This window comes from Scardinius erythrophthalmus (assembly GCF_964197995.2).
Source record: "Scardinius erythrophthalmus genome assembly, chromosome: 2".
NCBI classification, from domain to species: Eukaryota; Metazoa; Chordata; class Actinopteri; order Cypriniformes; family Leuciscidae; genus Scardinius; species Scardinius erythrophthalmus.
Window position 1 is genome coordinate 51,785,600 of NC_138222.1, and position 23,064 is coordinate 51,808,663.

The 23,064-nt window shown below is 37.5% G+C and overlaps 1 protein-coding gene across 1 annotated transcript in view; it reads left to right on the forward strand.

Moving 5' to 3' along the window:
- Positions 1-4,788: 4,788 nt before the first annotated feature.
- The window catches only part of ntrk3b (neurotrophic tyrosine kinase, receptor, type 3b), a gene marked incomplete at both ends in the record, with an annotated part of 126,835 nt that continues 108,559 nt past the window's right edge, over positions 4,789-23,064 (forward strand). Inside the window, one exon of the mRNA XM_081359920.1 lies at positions 4,789-5,036. Within this exon, the coding sequence (XP_081216046.1) occupies positions 4,789-5,036 (248 nt within the window). The remainder of the gene's footprint in view (positions 5,037-23,064) is intronic.

The following is a 23,064-nucleotide window of genomic DNA, read 5'->3' on the forward strand; positions in this document are numbered from 1 at the left end:
ACCATGAGGTGTCTTAAAAACCTCTGCCATTTGCTGTCATCACATGATAAGGTAATCATAATATTGCATTTACCACTTTAAACCACAATAATTAATTCAATCTTTTTAAATTCTAAATGTTCACATGTCTTAGTTTAAATTGTTCACACTGTAACCTTGCATGAAACATTTGTGCATGAATGGTTCGAAATAACGTCAGCTGATTGTTATCAGGTCTTTATAATACAGGCATATTCAGCAATATCAGTGCTCTTGTTTTGTAATCTTTTATTTTGTATTTGTTTCAGTTCCTGTTTCCTGTGCTTCCCTCATTCTAGGGCTGCGTCCGAAAGCTCAGGCTGCTGACTTGTTGCCTCAGGCAGCATTTGAGCATGACGGTACCTTGCTGAAACTGATTCTGAGGCAGCGTTGCGGTTTAATGATCTACAGCAAAATAGAGAGAGCTTTGGAGATAACTAAGCGAATATTTAATTACTACAATAGTGATTTCTCGCTAGAAATGGCATCACAAGTGGAAAACATTGGTCAAAAACATACATTCACACACAAACTGTTACAGAATAGAACGCACAGGATAGTGCGATATCGAAAGCAGTGAAGAATACATCTATGCGGCCTTCAAAAATTTATCAGATGAAGGCATCTTAGGAGGAGACAGGGTCATGGTCTAAAAGGGTTGTCCCTATTTTCTTAATGAGTAATGGGTGTGTTTTGGGCATAACGTGCAATAAACCAATCAGAGTCTCATCTCCCATTCCTATTAAAAGCCAGTTGCTCTCGTGCCATGGCGGATTCGCTATTTACATGGCGGAATTTGCAAGCGGAAAAACTGAACCCTCCTCTAGCGAGGAAATGGATCTGCTCGTGCGTGAGGTTAAAGCGCGCAAATAGACCATCTACTGAACAAAGTGTATGCGCGTTGTGGACCCACCTATAGGCGCACATTACTAACACGCTCTGTAAATAACAAAAAAAAAAATACTGCGCCATTGACTTTAGACCAGGTTTCATCTGGTCAATGGCTCAGTCTATTTCAGTTGCCTCAAAAAAGCAACGTGCAAACAATGCGCCTGAACACACCTCGTTTTCAGACCAGCACGCCCAGGGGCACAAATGCATTTGCTATTTAAACAACGTGGCGCAGGACGTGAAAATGATAACTGCGTCGGGCTGAAACTAGCAAAAAACACTTGCGTCGCGTCTGGCGCCGCATTGTGCCGCATGTATGATAGGGCCCGTTGAGTCTTTAAAAATTACTGGTGGATCTTTTGGTCCCACAACATAGTGTTTACCCAGACCACACGCAGACACGCGCACACACACACACACACACACACACACACACACACACACACACACACACACACACACACACACACACACACACACACACACACACGATATATATATAATATAAAGCCTGTTTTAGTGTATATTATATGACACAAGCTGCAGAAGTCCATTTTCTAGAAAACAAAAATGTCTTTGTGTGTTTCAATTGCTCGTGAGGGCTATTTTTGAACCTGGCTGTTTTAGCATTGATTGCTCTGAATTACTTCTTGGAAGGCAGTGCTTAAAAGATGTAATGATCGGGATGACCAGGTCACTGATTATATTGACTGTCCTTTTCCTGGATTTAAACTTTAAACTGGATTGAAACGGTTCGGGAAGAGCAGGCCACAACCAGTGTCCTGCTGATCAGATAATGTGCTTTAGTCTAGCTGTGGTTCTCAGACCAGCACCAGTCTGTTATAGAAGGGGTGTGAATGGATTCAATGATGGGAGGAGGAGGAGGAGGAGGAGGAGGAGGAGGAGGAGGAGGAGGAGGAGGAGGAGGAGGGGGGAGTTTACTAACAGCTTGCACCAGCGCAAACCCTCTTTTGGCGTTAAAAAACTACTTTTAGGATTTACTAAAGACACGCTGTGAAAAATTTGCGCTGAAATGACGTGGACAAGTTTTTTTGTGACTGACCTTATTGCATATGCATTTGTAGGAGTTTTTCATTCATATGCAAAATCTATGGGAGAAGAGTTTTTAAATGAATCATGCACGATGATTTACTAAGGTTTGCACTAGTCAATTTACAGGTATTTGCACCATTATTTACTGCCCAAAAAAGCACGTCTTATACCAAGCGCTAATTTACGCTGCTCTGTCTTGGTAGATTGCGTTGGTCATTATGGAAATGATCCGGCTGCGTCTGTGTTCTTTAATTGGCGCGTTGTAGATCACTTGCAGAACTTTCCACTCCAATCGGCACTTTTTGGAATTGTTCATTATAAACGTGGGATTATGAATTATATTGAGAATGTTGTACATAGAAAACATGCCGTGATGTACCCTGAGTGTAAACCTTAGCCGCATTCATCGTGAAGCATGCTAGCGATTTGCAAAGATTAATATAAATATTAATATAAAGGTTCTGCTCATAGACAGTGCTCCAGCGTATCAACAATGACGCGCGGACTATGATTGACAGCTCGCTCACGAGCGAGGGCGGGTCTGTGTTGAAACTCTGCTGTCAATCAACAATCGTGGGAGGGGCGTCTGACCGTGTGACGTCACAAAATCGAACGGCTTGATTTGAGACAGGGGAAAACATATAAGAAGATTAAAAAAAAAAACACTGGATGGATTTTTATCATTTTATGATGGTTGTGTACAGGCACTGCCAACACACATTTCAGTACAATCAACTTGTAAAAGTGCATGTACCATTATATGACCCCTTTAAGATCTACAAAACGCATCAAGATTCCGGAATGTCAAAATTGCCATAAGGGTTTATTTTAAACTAGGATTTCACTGATGTTGTTATGCATTCAAAAAAGTCTCTTTGGGATTTAAAATGTATTCAAATATGCATTTTCCTTATAGACTTGTCTTGCTTGCTCTGTTTACATATAGTCTGAGTAAATGAGGATGGTAACCCATACTTGGAATTTGTCCTACATTTAACCCACCAAGTGCACACACATTATGTTTAGTGAGAAGTCAACAAACACACACTGCAAACCGTGGACACACACACCCGGAGCAGTGGGCAGCCATTTTCGTTGTTTTACCCGAGGAGCGATTGGGGGTTAGGTGCCTTGCTCAAGTCATTTAGCCAATATTGAGAATCAAACCCGCAACCTTCGGGTTACCAGTCTGACTCTATAACCATTAGGCCACAACTGCCCCCAGAAGCTTTATGTACAGAACTGGGAGCTATTTATACCTGACTTAAACAATAAAGTGACTTTTATTGATGTAACTCAATAGGCCCGGTGATTCAGTCTCATTGTAATAAAAACTGTTCATTTCTATGGGAGCTTAGTACTACATGAAGCACATTTTTCTTAGGTTCAAGGAGTGTTCAGGTTGAAGAAAGTTCAACTGTGTATGTGGCTTACAGGCTTGCTGTCAATTACTACTAGGGCTGTCAATTGCATCCAAAATAAAAGTTTGTGTTTACATAATATACAGTATGTGTGTGTACTCTGTATAATTATTTTGTATATATAAATACACACACGTGCATGTATATATTTAAGAAATATTTGCATACATATACTGTATATATTTATGTATAATTTATATTATATATAAATATAATTTTTTTATATATAAATTACACATTTTTCTTAAATATATACAAGCATGTGTGTGTATTTATATATACAAACTTAATTATACACAGTACACACACATATATTATTTAAACACAAACTTTTATTTTGGATGCGATTAATCGCGATTAATCTTTTGACAGCCCTAATTACTACACAACAATTTACACTCTAAATTTATAAAAAAACAAGCAAAAATCATAATGTTAATGCACTTGCAATGGAAAGTCATTGCACTAGAATAAATGTTAAAATACAGTCTTAAAAGTAGTTGCTATAGTTGTTCTCAGTCCAGGGAACATTTTTACTTTTTTGAAACACAATTTTACTGTAGACACATGTTAAAGGTATAGTCTTTTTTTTTCAATATTTGGCTGGAGAGTTATTTTTAAGTTTTTTAAATATATATATTTATATTTAAAAACTATTTGTTTCAACATGTGTGAAACTTCTCTAATGAGGAAAGTATTATTGAATGAACCTTTAAAATATATTTTTAGTTTTCTATTTTTACAGCATATTAAACACAGCGTCCACCTGATATTTATAAAAACATTTAGGCTATGAAACCCTTTTTAGAACACAATTCATCCTGGAAATATGTCGATATTTAAATAAATAAATGTAAGTGGACCCTATGACAACGTCCTCATGTGACAACTAGCCCCGGCCTTCTCTACTTGACAAATCAATTTACTGGGTAGCCTAGTCTGCTACTAATGGAAACATAAGGGAAACCCATCACTAATGAAAGAGGAATAAACTACACTCGATTTATATATTTTTTTCCTGCGCAAGTCTTACATAAAAGCCTTTGTTGGTCGGAAATCGGATTCCTCCTCCTCTTGCAGGTGTCAGTCTTAATTCTGTCCAGTAGGTGGGACTTTCTACTCGTCATCCGGAGCATCGCGCTTTGAGCAGTACTTTCCTCCAGCCTGGACACTGAGAGCATCTCTATGATGGACTGTGGAACGGAAAGTCGAGGCGAGTTGTGGCATTTGCTCTTGTTCTTTTGATAAGGCGATTAGATTACGAGCCCAACCTCATATGATGTTCCCAGGCGCGCGCACTCTTATGTAGCCAACGCATTTAGATATTAAACACTCATCAACGATCTTCATCATCACCATCCTCGTCAGCCCTGGAAGACGTCGAGTCGTTTTGGACCCAAAAGTCATGGATATATGGTTCTGTTCAGCGGTTCCTGTGTTCACATGGAGGCTTTTCTTTCTTTCAAGCATCTTCCAGGGTTATTGGAGCTCCATGCTCGATTGTCCACCAACATGCAGCTGTTCGCCCACTGAGATCTATTGCAATAAGTCCGACAGTGGAAATTTCTTCCCTTTACTTGCTCTACAAGATCCGGCGGGCAATGGCAGTAACAATAATGACATTGAAGAGCTCTTCAGGAACATCACGTCCATGTAAGTGGGTTTCTGTGCGTCCCTCTCCTATACTGCGCAAAATAGATATATAAATATATATCTCGCCACGACTTCCCCCTATAGTAAAACTTGGCTTCTTTATCAAATCTGCATTATTGTTTGAACTTGTATTATGTATTATGTATATTTCTAAACTAATTCGATTATTTAAAGATTCACAATCTCAAGATGCCATTTTTTTTGTCCTTAAAGGTTTTACGAGGTATATCATTTAAGAGCATAGCCTATTATCAAACATTTTGCAACGATGCTATTGCTGTTTTGAAATTTTATGTCGTGCTTCTGCATTAATTAATGATCATAGCATGTAAGAACCTGTTTGCTTTCTCATTGATTTAATCAATGCAGCCAAGTCAGTTTTTCATATTATTGAATGAAACATTCTAAACGTTCAGTTTGATATGACTGTGTGATTAGCAACCTTAGACATTGGAAATGGTAGCTTATTTTCCACACTTCCCTCATTGATTAAAATGGATTTTTATGTACATATTAATATCCAGGTCTAAACATAAATCCATTGTTGTGACATGTATATTATAGAAGGGATTGCAGTGATAATATAACACTAACAATGAATGGTTTGAAGTGAACAGCAGTGCACCAACAGGTTACAGAGATTTCTTTCATTCAGCACTCTGGACAGCTCCTACAATCTCCATAGTGCTGGGTGATTCTATTTACAACCTTGATATGTTATAAAACTTCTATATTCATATCAAACATGAGAAAGAGATAGCTGTCTGTTTCTCTGGCTGTCGGTCTATCTTGCTGTCTGTCTGTTTGTCCTTTTCATGGCTGGCTGTACCGTGATACATGACAGTGTGTGTGTGTGTGTGTGTGTGTGTGTGTGTGTGTGTGTGTGTGTGTGTGTGTGTGTGTGTGTTTGCAGTGAACACATGATTTATTTAGTTGCTGTCTCAGAAAATGGAGGGGATCCTTCAAAGTTTCAGTTTTTCAATCAAAGTGTCTGTTTTTCAAATGTGAAATTCAGTATAAGAGAAGGTGTGTCTTTCTCACTCAAGCTTTTTGAGCCAAAATGCTTTCATTTTATCATTAAGATTTAATGGATGTATTTAGTTATTCAACATATTTCTAATGCTGCTATTGCAATTATAGGAAGCATTCTCTCAAGTTTAAGCTACCTAATGTATTTTATAGCTATACATGAAACACATTTCAGTTTTTTTTTTTCAAAAGAGGACACTTTTGTGTCTTTTGTGGTATTCTTGCGATAGCATTTGAAACTCATCATATGACTTACAAGCACATCATCAAGTTTTATGAGGCCTTTTTTGTGTTAAGTAGGTCAGGACTGCCATTTGAGAATTAAGAAGAACGTCAGGGTTTGGCTCTTTAATGTGAAGAACTGTAACTATAGAATGGCACTGAGCCTGTCTCTCCCCTGCATGCATCCAATGAGGTATTTGTTGAAGTTGTCCTTTAAAGGAAATATGTGCTAAATTTTTGTTTGTCTCTCTTGTAATGGCTATAATAGGGATTTTTGTCAGGGAAGCTGATCGTAGAGCCATCTGCGGGGGCCCCACTTTTACTGAGGAATATAAATGAAGTACTTTCCGAGGCAACAATCAAAAGACGCATTGATAACCTGTGGGAGCTAAGGAGGTTCAAAAAGGAAGTGCTTGAGATCTGGAAACGAGGCTCGGGTTGAGTTGTTTGAGCTTTTGAAGTTTGTTTCTAAGGTGATTGTATTTTAATTAGCTTATGATGAATCATGGAGAAAAACGATATTCGTGTTAGACGTACTGTAGAGAGAGAGAGAGAGAGAGAGAAACTGCAGAATTGTTGGTAGCCAGAAGCTGTTTTTCTTCAATATTTCACAACAGTCTATCAGACAACTTTGATTTCCAAAGAAATTCATAGTTTATAGAATAATAGTGATTCAATTTCAAATCTGGGGAATCTCATGAGACAGCTCTTCTTTTTTTGTGCATTATTTTCTGACAATTCTCATTATCGCTTTTTTTTTTATTCGTATTACTTTAATGTGAATTTATATATCAGCATGTATTTATCAATGCAATATGTTTTTATACAATATGGTAAAAACAATTTCTAAGTACACTACAGCAGTAATGAGAATCTAATGAGAATCACTGCTGAGAATAATGATAATTGCACAATTTTTTTTAAATAAATAAAGCATCCAGACACATTATGGTAATGATTATTTTGAGGAAAATGTGCTCAATTTTCATGAAAATAATGAAATAATGACACACTGCAAAAAATCTTAATGGTTTTAAAAACTGGCCTCATTTGCTTAATGCAAAATATAATATTTTCCTTTTTCATTTAATATTACGGAAAAATGTGACTGCCCGAAGTTTGCCTCTACCAATATATACTTGACACTGGAATGGTCAAGGCTCCTTGTTTAAAAAGTGATAATACATGCACAATGACATGGGATATTCCATCCGTTCATACCAAATGAATTGAAATGAATGAATAACTTTGAGCTCCTTTTTCTTTCCTATGCTAGTATAACTAAATGTGATGGGAAAGAGTTTAGGAGAAGAGGGGAATGCATTGGGGCTCTACAGTAACAGTGGGGAATTGTTTCTGAACAGAGCTTATAGTTCTTTTTAAAGTCTGCTTTTTCACTATTATCAGCAAATGTATCCCTCAATGTAATGTAATAAACCCGTTGATTTACAATGCTGCTTCTTTAATTGGAAATGTGCCCATGTCAAGCTCTGTCTGTGTGTTAATGTTGAGGTTTCTAGGTCAAAACTAGCTCTGTTCTTTATAATTAGAGAGTCTTCCGATAGCTAAAGTTCATCTGAAGGAGCTGCAGTGCGTAATGCACCATAATGCATAATTATGTTGCATGACATGGATATAGAGAAGCAGAAAGAAACAAGATCTAGATCTTCTGTTCAAATTGAGCTAAGTTAAATCTTATAACTTGAGGCAAAACACGATGCAAAATACGTGAGGCAAAACATGTCTCAATTTGACTTGCCATTCGTTTTGAATATAACAACATTGGTTATTGTTTCTCTAAAAAAATCGTTTTTTAAAGAGATTACGGAACTACATTCTTTGAGGTCCACTTATAATGTTAGCTAGATTTTTACATAATAATAATAAAAAAACATCCTAATTTAGAAGTAATAGTCTATTTTCTATCCAGTTTTTGATACTCTCTTTGAAACAATCTGTTTAGATCTGCGTGCCGTATTCAAGACTTGCAAGTAAACACCTAATTAATCAAATACTATGATTGATTAACAGTTTTTCATATTAAAATCAATTCCAATGTCTCTGCCATTACCAAAAAGAGGAATATGCGACCCTAAAAAGGACAGAATGCTCAAGCATATAGTTTTTTTTCTCGTCATAGTCATGATGTTGCCATTACAGTTCGGTACAGAACTATAATGCGCTTCGATGCACTCAACTTACACCAAGCAGAGTTATTGCTGGAAGTTCAGTGGTTCGCAAAGTCAACGTCCCCAATGCCAGAACTCTCTGTTATCCTGGAGCAGGGGTAAGGGATTTAATTGCAGCATTTCCTACAATAAACAAGCAACTCCCTAACACAGAACATTTTGTTATTCATATCGGCTCTAATGACGTCATGGACAGAAACTCAGAGTCTAAAGAAATATTTTATAAATCTGCTTGGCCTTATCCAGGAAGCAGGGATGCTACCTGTTGTTTCCGGTCCTATTCCTTCTCTTCGTACAGAAGGTGAGAAATCCAGCCGTTTGTGGTCTCTCCATGTGTTTTTACAAAACTACTGTCAAGATAATGGATTTCCCTTTGTGGATCATTTTGATTCTTTCTGGGGAAAATATGAACTTTTTAGTCGTGATAGGTGTCATCCAAATGAAAAAGGGGCACACCTACTGTCTTCTCATATTGACTTCCTTCTGAACACTATCGGATGAAGGGACATAGACAATCAAAAGGTGGATATTAACAATATTAGCTGCTCATTAATTAACACATTAATGGTTAGATGTGGTACTACAATTGCTAACACATGGGCAAGTAATCCCTACTATAATTTCAAAGCACTTTTTTCATAGACTTACAGATACATTTGGGTTTTCTAGTTATGTTAGGCATAATAACCTCATACCTATTAACCTAGCACTTGTAATCTGCCTAGGCTAGCTCCTTTGCAAACATCATATTGCCCTTCGGATTTTAAAACAAGGCAAGGGCTTGGGTTAATGCACATTAACGTTCGAAGTATCATCCCTATACTTGACATGCTAGACTTGTGGGTAAATGATTCCAAACCTGAGATTTTAGTGTGCTCTGAAACTTGAGAACGTATCCCTTTGCCTTTAAGTTCGGTGTTAAAAATGCCAATTTGAATGCTAAATGGACCATGATTAAATGTTTGGACTAACAAGGAAGATTTGAGTTCTGAAACTTACAGGATATTTTTTATAGTACAAGGATCTCTTAGATTTCTCAATTCATGACCCTTTTAATAATTTCCATCGTAGTTTCTCTTCTGCCTGTTTTGTCCCATGTCTCAAAGAATCAGTGCAAGGGGAGGACAGAGAGTGAAAAAGATGTGACAGTTCAAATTAAATAAGCAAAATATCTCATTAAATAGATCACATCATGAAATAATCATCTGGTAACTGAAAAGGAAGAAAAAGGAGGGCAGACTTTTTTTTAACTAACCTTTATGATTTTTAGCCCTGGTGTCTGTTTCTCAAGGCTGTACAAAACGAAGCTACATAATCGCAGCAGCACCAGAATGACAGCAGCGCAATGCCACAATGCCACTCTTTTCGACACCGCACAGATTTCGTCTGCCACCACAAGACTTCTTTCACGGCGGCATTATTCCACCATGAAATATTGAACACTTTGAATCCATGAACAAAATTCCTTTGATCCTCCTTTTCTAGGTCACATAAAATCCTACAAGCCACAAATTCCTTACCAACAAAACTATTTTTAGATCCAGTTTAATTAATATTTTCTCTCTTTGAAAGCTTAATTTGTGCACACTATGCTAGTAATGATTGTGTTTTAAGCTAATAGGGTAAAGACCTAGTCTGCAAAGTTTTGGATGCGGTCCACAAGACTGTATATTACAGAATGCATCATGGTCCTACCTGCTGCATAACATAATGGAATAGATTTCAGCTTCAGTGTGGCAAAACCTCAGACGTACAGGTTCATATAATATCATGAAATGGAATCTGTCAGACATTCACGCTTTTCTTTTTTTCCCCAGACTATGAGCCAAGTAGATATGGAGATTGAAATTGAAATACAGCAGAAAGATTTTAAATGGAAAATGTCCTATCCTATTAAAAGTGTGTACAGTTCTTGTCAAGTGCAGGATTCTCAGAGGGCTTGGAATATGTGTAAAATAGATGTATGAGAGTGTTTGACATATATTACATGAAAAGACTGTTACTGTCACCGTGTTTGATTTTATATAAAATGTCTTCGTTATTATAATCCAGCCTCAAGCACTGTTCTTAGATGACTTATTTTAGTTATACGTCTGTATGCTGACAGGTTTCAAACCTGTCCACTGCCAACTTATAAGGCAGCGTCCTTACTATAAAGCAACATTGTAAGTAAATAATTTGAGATGCTCTAAAAAACAAGCAACTCTTACAAATAGCTCTCCTCACACAAAGTGCACAAGACACTCACACGTGGTTTAAGGTATCACTTTGATACTCCAGTAAGCATAAAAATAATGCATAAGCAGCATAAAATAGTGCATATTGGACTTTTTTTTAAAATAATTTTTAAATATAAAAAAATTATATATATATATATATATATATATATATATATATATATATATATATATATATATATATATATATATATATACAGTATATATATATATATATATATATATATATATATAGTGCTGGGTAGATTACTTACAAATTGTAATCAGTTACTGACAAAAATTGTAGTTAGTAACATAATCCATCACATTACACATTTAAGGTAGTATAATCAGACTACTTTTTGATTCCTTTTAGATTTCTTTGAACTAACTCGTTTATCTCAGTTTTCAGTGATCGGCTCATATAGAGGCTGGTCTGTGTGTGCAATTCCTCAAACCTGGAAGACCTTCTGTAAGCATTAGGCTTTTTTAGAAAGGAACATTTCAAATATAAAAAAGAAATAGTAGGGAGAATCAATGAATTATGAATAATGTACTGCCATGGTGAGAATAACGTGATCATGTAATCAATAAAAAAAGTTACAAGTTTTTCATAAAAACTTATTACAAGTACAAAATCTTTGGAATCTGATTACGGAATCCAGATTACGTGTATATATAGTTGGGTCATTAATGTTAAAAGCAACTATTTTGTAAGACAACCTTTGAAATAAGGCATTTAGCTGTTGATTACAGTATTGTGTTTCCCCTCTATCCAGTTTAAAAGGATCAGTGTAAGCAGGCATATATATAAAAAAGGATTAATTCTTGCAGGAAGCTGCTTTTATGTGTCCCACAGGGACCACAATGAAAACGCAACACTTCCGTAACACTATTGCAAAATGTCTCACAATGAATATTTGTCCTTACTTCATTTGAATCAGAAGTTAGTTAACACTTGTTGTAAGCGTGGGAAACTAGAGGAAGTCAGTGTAAACTTGTTCGTGCACACACACTACGTTTACTATCCCAGCCGGCGGGCTGCAAATTATGATCAACAGCATGTATGTGCTAGGACCCCAGATGGGATGTGCTTTAAACACTTTATTTTCACAGCCAAAAGTTTCCCAGATTTGCATGCTGTATGTCACTTTGGGCTTCATGCCAGTACAAAAGAGAACAGTGATCCAGTATTTTATTTAAAAGCTTCTCATACAACAATGGGCTGCTAGAATACTCATCAGGGGATATGCCATGTATTGCTCAACTCAAGACAAGACATATTGAGTGCACAAAAGAAAGCTCTACATGAAATAGTACTAGAAGGCTTGTTGACAGACGTACCTGCTCTGAACGCCCTGCTGCTGAAGTTTTGCACCATGGAATCAACAGCAAGCCATTGGCAGCAGTTATTCCAGGATACATATTTTTTTAATTGTTATTAATGTGGTGATAATCTGGGGTGACACACAATAAAGACAGTAGCTGTGATAAGGTTAAACCAATTAGTTATCATTTTCACGTTCTGTGCCACGTTGTTTAAATAGCAAATGCATTTGCACCTATATGTCACGCCTAATGGCACGAGTGCAACTGGCTTTTAAAGGGAATGGGAGATGAGACTCTTTTTGGTTTATTGCATGTTACGCCCAAAACACACTCATTACTCATTAAAAGAATAGGGACAACCCGTTTAGACCGACCATTTTTCCCGTTGTTAAAGTGCGCCTTAGACCATGCGCTTGGATCGTTAAAGGGGTCATCGGATGCCCATTTTCCACAAGTTGCTATGATTCTTTAGGGTCTTCATGCAAAGTTTGTAACATACTTTGGTTTTAAAGGTCCCATTCCATGGATTATTTTATTATTTTATAATGTTTCCTGGGGTGCCCTTATAATGTTAGTATGTTTTTTAGATCAAATTTTTTTATAATTTAGAAATAAAAGGCATTTTTCCTAGCCTGATTTCATCACCTGATTTGAACGCTCTGTTTGAAGGGGCGTGTCTGCTGTGAGACTTCAATGTAAACGCCCTCTGCTGTGATTGGCTGACATGCTTGCATATGAAATATCTGGCATTACATGTGGAACTATCTGGAAAACTTTTACTATTACAGCTATTATACGTTTTTACTATTACAGCTATCGGGATTTACGAATCGTGAGAAGTATTTAGATCTATTTCAATCACATAAAAGGTTGCAGTGATGAGCATTGAGCAGATGACAGTCTGTTGATCGCGTGAAAAAAGATCTTATCATTGCAACGCAGTTTCTGCACTCACTAATGATTTCACCAATGCAAACATGAGGTATATAAATACAGTCAGAGCTTCGTTGTGCAGTGTAACAGTGTCATTGATTTCATAACGAGTTTTGGCAAGTGTCCAGATAAACTCGCGCTGTGTGATTGACAGCTTGGGCGATTGGAAAGGGATTGTTCTTTGATCGCTTTCTGTATATTAATCACAGTTTAAGTAAGATTATTTTCATCCTACTAAGAGAAACGATGTGAAGTTGATCGCTACTTCCATAGTAAATCACTACTTACCGCTTGCTGGAATATAGTTGAAATTGTCTCCTTCGTCAGTATGAAACGCTGAGAGAAGCCTGCTTGATATTATCCCAGGTTAGAAAAACAGTCCGTGGTGAAATGGACAGAGCAAACTAACAACTTCGAATTAAACTTTTGCGGTATCCGATTATAGATAAACATCAACCACGTCTGTTGACATTTCGCCATCAATACGCCTGTGTTCCTGTGGTCGGAGGTTAGTCAAAACACGGTTTTAATGACGTCATTAAAGAAGGAAGTAGAGGGGTGTAGTCCAATTCAGCCGTTTTTTGTAGGCGACTTCTGTTAAATAAAATATCTCGCTTGGCATTGAACTTTGAGCTTTATAATTTTACAGATATTATTTATACTCTAACAGCAACATTACACACTAACTAAAGTTTGAAACATGGGATCACGAAGAACGGGACCTTTAATTCCTCAATGGTTGTGTAAAACAGCACCCTTTAACCTCCTCAAAAACAGCTCTGTTCACAGCGACCCGTTTCAGTGCATGTCTCTTTAAATGATAATGAGCAACTGCTCACCCCACCCCTCTCTTCCATGGGGGGTGTCGACGCAAGACACGTAAAGTGCTGCCTTGGCGGACTGTGTACAAATGGCAGAAATATGCTAATACGGGACAGTCCGTCAGTCCGTCAATATGACATCATATTGCTCAGAAAATCCAAACGGCTTGATTATTGAGAGTGTTTAGACTTTTTGAGGATTAGAAAAAAGGAGTGAATGGATTTTTTTAATTGGTGGTTGTGTCCACACACTGCAAAGACACATTTATATGCAAACACCATATAAAAGTGAATTTTGCATCCGATGACCCCTTTAAAATAGGGCCCTTATACACATATTGATGTGTAACTTTTCTGTTGTGTAACTTTTAATTTAAGAGTGATGTGCAGCTTTTACAATCAGCATTTACAGTTGTATAATAACAAAAATATATTATGATTTATCAGAATGTTGATAACCAAACAGTTTTAGTTCCCTTTGACTTCCATTGTATGGTTAAAAAAAAATATAATGGAAGTCGGCGGGAACCGAACCTTAACATCCTCTTATGTTCCAGAGAAGAAAGGAATACAGGTTTGGAATGACATGAGGGTGAGGAAATGATAACAAAATTTGAATTTTTGGGTGGATTAACAATTTAAAGCCATACTCCAGTTATACAAAAAGTACAGCATGCTCTCATGTACTCATTTATGTTAAATTAGCTGGACACGTTTTTACAATTAATGCTTTGTACTTGTGCATAGATTTGTATGTTATGACTTCCAGGCTGTAGGGTCCCTAGGAAATTGTTTGGGGCCTCTGTTTAGATCTGGTGAAACATGAATCAATATTAGCAATGTAATTCCTCACAATAGGGCAATGCTCATAATACATATTACCCCCCAACACACACACACACACACACACACACACACACACACACACACACACACACACACACACACACACACACACACACACACACACACACACACACACACACACACACACACACACACACACACACACACACACACACACACACACACACACACACACACACACACACACACACACACACACACACTTATTCACAGACCTAAATACGTCATATGCCAACAAAACCTAGAAAACACATTTATCCCTAAAAAATAACTCTTTCAGTTCAGTTTGTGACTGTAATATTGTTACCCAGGGAGGGCACCTCAGACAGTCTCACCTGTCTGTTCAAAGACAATGAAAATAGGTTCTGCCTCTGTGTTTCTGTTTGTTTTTTGCTATGCTGAATGCTACTGTCTCCTGTGTCACACTCTGTGCGTCCCAGTGACTTTCTGTCCTGTTTTCCTTACCTTGCCTTTCACTGGCTTCTCGCAAAACACTCATTGGCTACTTAATTAGGTACAACTTTCTAGTACCAGGTTGGTCCCCCTTTTGCCTTCTGAACCGCTTTAATTCTTCATGGCATAGATTCAACAAAGTGCTGGAAACATTTCTCAAGAGTGTTTGGTCCATATTGTCATGACAGCATCACGCAGTTGCTGCAGATTCGTCGGCTGTACATCCATGATGCGAATCTCCCATTCCAGCAAATCCCAAAGGTGCTCTATTGGATTGAGGTCATTTGAGTATAGTGAACTCATTGTCATATTCAAGAAACCAGTTTGAGATGGTTTGAGTTTTGTGACATATGTGTTATCCTGCTGGAAGTAGCCATCAGGAGATGATACACTGTGGTCATAAAGGGATGGACTTAGGAAGGCTGTGGCATTTAAACGATCCTCAATTGGTACTAAGGGGCCCAAAGTGTGTCAAGAAAATATCTCACACACCATTACACCACCAGCAGCCTGAACCATTGATTCAAGGCAGGATGGATCCATGCTTTCATGTTGTTTATGTCAAATTCTGACGCTACCCTCTGAATGTTTTACTGTATTTTTGATCAAATAACTGCAGCGTTGGCAAGCATTGGAGACTTCTTTCAAAAACTTTTGTAAAAATCTGACCCCAAACTTTTGAACTGTGTACGGCATGCTTTCAACAACATGCAAAAAATATAATAGCAGATGAGCAGAGAACATTTTTATAGTATGTAAAATGTCTTCTTTTTAATATGTGACCGGCTGCGGAGTTGATGACCATCGCTGTGTTTTCTTCATACATTCCCCCCACCAGAGAGCAAAATATTTGCCTGTTTTCCCCTGATAAGTGCAGGAAATCAAAATTGCCCACTACTCTGTGTTAAGGAAGTCATCTCGTGCAGGTTTTCCAAACAAGTGCTCACTGCAGCCTTTGGCATGGCAAGTGACATTGACATTCCAAAACCAGGAAGATATTGGCGCCCGTGCCATTATTGCTTCTCTGTCTAATGCTCTCTGCCTCATGGGACCTAATTATGCTCATTTTCATTTTGGCTGAAGCTCAGGAGTGGATGAGGGTAGAGATGTGCAGAATGTAGATACAGCACAGAAGGGGTTTTGTTGTGCCTATATTTAGACTGCCAGTTCTGGACATGAATCATGAAGCTGCGAATGCTGCACACAGTTAATCTGAGGCACATTGATACATGGCCTAAATGCATGCCTGCCTAGACACGGTTAGTTTGGGAAAGTTAAGTCTTACGCGCATTAGCTTCGATAAGATGCCCGCAGCACTTTGGATCAGAAAAACTTAATATGGAGGAAATCTCCTTGAGAATGTGTAATTGCTCTGTTGCTGGTCAGAGTTAGATGTTTTGGAATGAACACTTTTGGAATAAGGAATAGTTCACTCCAAAATGAAAACATTTGACCTCTATGTCATTCAAAATCTTTTTTTCTTCCATGGAAGCCTAAAGAAGAAGTTTTTTTTTCTTTCTTCAGTATTGCAAAAATGGGGACTAAAGCATTCAAAAAGGATGCAAATGCACCATAAAGTCTCATAAAAGTAGTCTATATAATGTATAGAAAGTAAGTCCAGTCATATGGAATTAAAAAATGACATGGGTGATTAAGGACAGCAGAATTTTCTTTTTGGGTGAACTTACTGTTAAATTATGGTGCTTGCATTGTCATTTGTGTTTTCTTTTAAAAAGAGCACTCATTTCTAGGTCAAAAAAATCTGTTCAACATATATTCCGTAAACACACATTTTTCTAAGTTATAAAACGACAACGTGAAGATTACAAGAATGTTGAAAGGCATTGCTAATAGGTGTAGTGAATAGGGAAAATGAGGCTGAGACATTTGCACATTTTTAAAGGTCGCTATATGGGGACAGTATAATTGCCCTGTGTATATACTAGAGATGAAACATTATCATGATTTTACCTCAATTGAACACCTTTCCAAAGGAAGTCAGACAAATTGAGAGAGAGCTCAATATTTCAATGCTTTTATAAGTCTAATGTGAGCAAAGAAGTCAATACAGATTTCAATAATTTCCCGTTCTCAAGCCTTTCTCACAATATCTGCCAGTCTCTTCAAAAGGTACTTTTGGCAAGCTACAACCTAATCTTAAGTTAAAATATTTATCTATAGTCTTGTAAGTTATGTTTTTTATAAATAAAAATATATAACTGTCCAATGATATCATTAATAATTTAATCACGGATATATTTTTGCATCTTAGTTAAGGTGAGAGTTTCCAACCTGAACGGGTAGCCTAAATGTAGCTATATAGCCTACTCAGTGCCTAACAAGTTTCAGAAGGGTTTCAGAAGGGTGCTCGTGAGCACCCCCTTTGCGCCGATATATGCCCTCGATGCTCACTTTTGCCAAGCTCGCAAGCCCGCGAATTCCGTCCGTGGAATTACGTCACGAAAGTGTGGAGTTGGAGGATGATCGCGAGGGCTTAGGGTTCCATTTGGGACAGGGATTAGGTATGAGAGAAAAGTCTCATCAAGCGGGTTTATTGGGTGTGGCCAGGAGCCTACTTAGCTAATAGTGGGTGTGTTTACTGTCATACAGGAAGCAGAGAGATCCTTCTCTGTTTTTAACCCAGCGATTTAGCATTTCTTTGCACCACGTTACTTGTTGGATAAAGTTGATCAGTACTGGAAAAGATACACCAGTGTTGCCAGACGTACAAAAATGATCGTATTTGTCCGATAATTTTGACCTCTGTACGATAAAAAATGAAAAAAATCTTAGAATGTACGATAATTTCTGAATTTTGTGACACTTCAAATGATGGTTGTTGTAATTATAGGGCTTTTATACTCATTGATCTAGCTGTGGATCCTACATCTTCCGTCATGTGAGGAGAACGTGAACGTGTTGTTTCACGTCTTTCATCTCATCTCATGTTACGTCTACGTGGCCAATCATTGTGGAAAATGACTCTCTCTCATGAACACAAGTTCATGAGGCAGGATCATGACAGACCCATGTTTTGTGTACAAGCACATGGCCATTTGTTTGGGCCATGTGCTTGTGGTGTCTCGTTACTTAACCCCGCCCCCTTATTATCCTTGTTTAGTCATTATTGTTTCACCGTTATCACCTGTTGCCCTCTTCATTTGCTCCTTATTAATCCCCCCATGTTTTCTGTCCTGTGTCAGTTCATTGTCAATCAATGTGTAACCTGCCTGTGTTTGTACCATTGCTGAGAGTTCCTTGTCAAGTAAGAGTTTTGTCTGAAGAGTTGTATGTAGTATATCCAAGTTCTTAGTCTAGTTATTGTCTTGCTTGTTAATCAACCATCCTTACCTCTGTTTTACCCCCTCGTGGGCTTTGTTTTCCCTGTTTTCTGTTATAAATAAACCTTGTGTTTTTGCATATTGTCTGCAATTGGGTTCATCCTTCCACCTCATGACACTGGTATGATAATTGGACAATTCCAATCTAGCAACACTGAGATACATTTATTAGCCTGTTATGGAGGAGTGATATTATTAATGAGGAGGCTATTATTATTATTTTTGTCTTGTTTTCGGGCGACTATAATATAATTAAATCCACAGTAAACATGGCAAGTGTATTGATGGTGTCCTCACGTCACTTTTCACTTGTATATTGTATTGTTTTGTCACATCTTTTGAGAAGTCAGTGCTTCCTTGGCATTCTTAGAGAAAATGCCATTGATTTGTTATTATAAACATAAATATAATTGGTTTAAATTGGAATTTATCCTTTGCCATTTCAACTATAAATTTGACATTGAGTTTGACAAATTTGACAGAGTATTTAAAATGTTTAAATATATAAACATGCTGATAGTTCATCTTGTCTCCAATGCACAGCAGGATACCCACATAGATTTATAATTTATCCGCCTTTTTCACAGCTACATCTCTGCTGTGCACTTTTAGCAGTGAAAGTTAATATACAGTTTTTTATGAACCCGACTGACTATTAACCAGTGTTCAGTGTTCATGTCTATTTTGATGTCAAGACTGACAGAGAAAACTCAAAAGTTTAAAATGTCATGTAAACACATTCTTGCATTGCATTCTTTCAGCATGTAAACATTCACTATTGTTAATACTTAGGGTAAGAATTAAAATTCAGCACATAACTCATCCATCACTATTTATGTTACAGAAATAAATGATACAGTACCTCAAATCATGTGGCTTGTTCAGGAGGGGTGTTCTATACTTTTCCAAGAAATCTTTTTTTTTTTCTTTTTTTTCTGGCAGGCAATAAATGGGGGACCATACAAACCTAAACTGTGGGAGTAACTTTGCTCTGTGGAGAATTCTGAACACTTAGCACTCTTAAAAATAAAGGTTCCAAAAAGGATTTTTTCACAGCGATGCCATTTTTGGGTCCCCAATGAACCTTAAATAGTTATTTAAAGAACCATTAAAGAACATTTTAAAAGTCTAAAGAATGGATATGGAATGGAAAAGTTCAATGGATGTTAAAGGTTCTTTATAGAACCAGTATTAAAGATTATTGTTTCTTTTATTTGTATCATTGTTTACAATTCTTTTCCTGGTTTGCCTAACTAAGATGCCCAATTTCATTTGTTCAGTCCTAGTTTCTCTTCAATTAGCTGCTTATTGATTTGTACACTCCCTCTGTTAATTAACCAATCACTACAACCATGCACTAATGAGTCCTGCTTATAAATGCCTGCATTGATGCACAATGTTGGAACTGCTTGATGTTTGTGATGTGTGTTCATTCTTTTCATTTGTTTATATTGTGTATCTTTTGATTGTGTAAGTTAAATAAGATTTATCTTGATTGAAGGTTTTTGTGCTTCTGTTCTAGAAACCGCACATTATGTACTCCCTGCTCATCTGCTCTGTTCTACCTGTTTCAATGGATTAATAAAGTGGTCAAATGGAATTGTACTGGACTGTTCTTGCAGACATCCCTGCTGGAATCAAGCCAGACATTTCCTCCTTAGGTCTAACCTCCCTTACAGAACCATTGATGCCAAGAACCTTTATTTTTAGGAGTGTACAATAGCATGGCAAGTATCCAGAACACCCTAGCAACATGCTGACCAGTCAGGAACCTTAGGAACAACATAGCAGTGGTCTGGCAACCACCTTCAAAACCCTACCACAGGCAAACAACACTCATTTCTTCAGAAAATATAAATGGGTATCACCTTATTTTACACAATGTACGATGCAATTTTAGATGCAACTAACCCTGAACCAAACCCAAATCCTGACCCTATAGTACATGCAGTTAATTATTATTATTCAGTACTTATATGTATAACTACACTGTAACAAGGACACCTTCAAATAAAGTGTAACCTATAAATGCAACTGCTTGTAATTAAAGCCTTTTTTTATCCTGCATACCTCAGCTGCAATGTAACAAATGCTAACGAACCTCAGAAGTGCTGCCTCACATAATGACAAATATTTCTACCATTTAACATGCAAATCAACATCCAGGCACCTACGAATGATTTATAGCTTGTTAGCGGTAAAGGTGAGGCATGTTGTATTTATACATCAGAAGTGTAAATCCTGGACTGAAACCTGAAATCAGCAACAGATGGAGGCCAGCTGTAATTTCATCGACTAGATCCATTAGAAATAAGGCATGTTGTACACCTGTCTCTGAATAATTACATTTATTCAGATGTTATGTGGGTGTAGAAGGAACAGTAAAGAATAAGTGAAGAGTAAAATTATGTTTACTGACTCAAGCAGTCATGCTGAAGAGTTTTGTAGATGTGGTTGCTCTAATTGCTATTACAGTATTTGAAATCATTTAATTGGTTGAGTTCATAATCGTACTCATCAGCAGTCTAGGGCCCTATCATACACCTGTTGCAATGCGGCATCAAGCACGACACAATTGTTTTTTGCTAGTTTCAGCCTGACGCAGTTATCATTTTCACGTCCTGCGCCACGTGGTTTAAAGAGCATCTGTTCGAGGTGTGTTCAGGCGCATTGTTCGCCATGTAAACAGCAAATCCGCCATGGCACGAGCGCAACTGGCTTTTAAAGGGAATGGGAAATTACACTCTGATTGGTTTATTGCACGTTACACCCAAAACACACCCATTACTCATTAAGAGAATAGGGCCAACCCTTTTACCCATGCACCGGGTGCACCGGGTGCGCCAACCATTTTTCCTGTCGTTAAACTAGCAAAAGTGGATTTGGACACCCCCCCTAAGTGCACTTGTGCTGTGCGCTTTAGACCATGCGCTTAGATCGTTAAAATAGGGCCCTTGGTTTTTAGCTTTTCAGGGTTCTTTACTCAAAGCCTGGCTCTGAGAAGAAAAGGAAGGTGTCGATCAATGCCTTGAGAGCACACCTGAGACAATCTGCTTTATTAAGTGTTCTTCTATTAAGCTATATGTACTTGTGCTGTAGATCATTTAAACAAAGTCATTAATCACGCCCAGGCATGAGTGTTGAGAAATTGGAGAGAGAGGAGATTATGGAGAAAACAGCCATGAACTTGCACACAGCCTGAGAGAGGCTTTTCATCACACACTGAAATGAAATGGGCACAGAGCCTTTGACTGATATTTGAGTGATTCACATGGTTTAGGGTGTGCATCTGTATAAACACTGTGCATAAACTCCAATGCATCTGGATTACAACAATGCCATCCAGACTCAGTTATAGATTTCTATGCATTTTCTATGCAGCTAGTGAGGTCTGATTAACGAACAGAATTTTTTTTTTTTTAAGGAGTCAGGATTACTGATTTACATACAGTATGTAGATGTTAGTCTAGTTAGTCTAACTGATTAACATATTATTTATAAATTAGTCAACTAAAAGGGATCAATGCGTTTAAACAGTGTGTGTGTGTGTGTGTGTGTGTGTGTGTGTGTGTGTGTGTGTGTGTGTATATATATATATATATATATATATATATATATATGTGTAGGGTAACACCTAACTATAAGGTTTCATTTGTTATGTTAATATATTAACTAACATTAAAAAAAATGTTTTAACTGTATTTGTTCATCTTTGTTAAAATTAGTCAATAAATATCCAGCTGTTCATTGTTTGTTCATGTTACTTCACAGTGCATTAACTAATGTTAACAAATACAACTTTTGATTTTAAAATCCCCCTGTTGTCAATAATTGTATCCTGTAAAACTAATCTTTGATCACCAAAATGACACATTTTTCTCGTGAAATTTTTTTTCATGCCTTAAAATATCTCAAATGCAACTCTACACCTTGCTTGCTTCATTTAATATACGCGGATTCATGAATATGCTAATTAGCCCCGCCTCCACTCGGTCACATCAGTTCAGAGATTCACTCAGCCGAGCCAACTGACTCTCTCTACAACGTCGGACACATAACGGTAATTAATATGATTAGCCTTTTGCTTGACTATGTTATCAAACAGGTATTAATGTGTTGCTAATGTTACATAAACTATATTCCCGTTCGCCATTTCAGTCTGCCTTTTAACAATCATCACGCTTTGAACAACTCAGAACGTCAGTGGAGAAAGGTATATAGTTCAACATAACATTGTTATATAGCCTACATCATGTACCCGCAATATTGCTAATCTACCCGATTTTTCATATCAACAAAAACAAATACCGGGATGCGATATTTTTTTCCCCAGGATGGTAGGGGAAGACTCATGAATATTCATTAGGGAAGTCATCCCTGATTGGTCTGATGACCTACCCCTAACCCCACCCCTAAACCTACCCGCCACTGGGGTCTGATGACCTACCCCTAACCCCGCCCTAAACCTACCCGTCACTGGGGTTAAGACCAATCAGGGATGACTTCCCTAATAAATAGTCATGAGTCTTCCCCTACCATCCTGGGGAAAAAAATATCGCTACCGGGATATCCTGGCATCTCTCGAAACTCCCCTGCTAGTTCGCTGTTAATGATATGCTAAAGCCCGC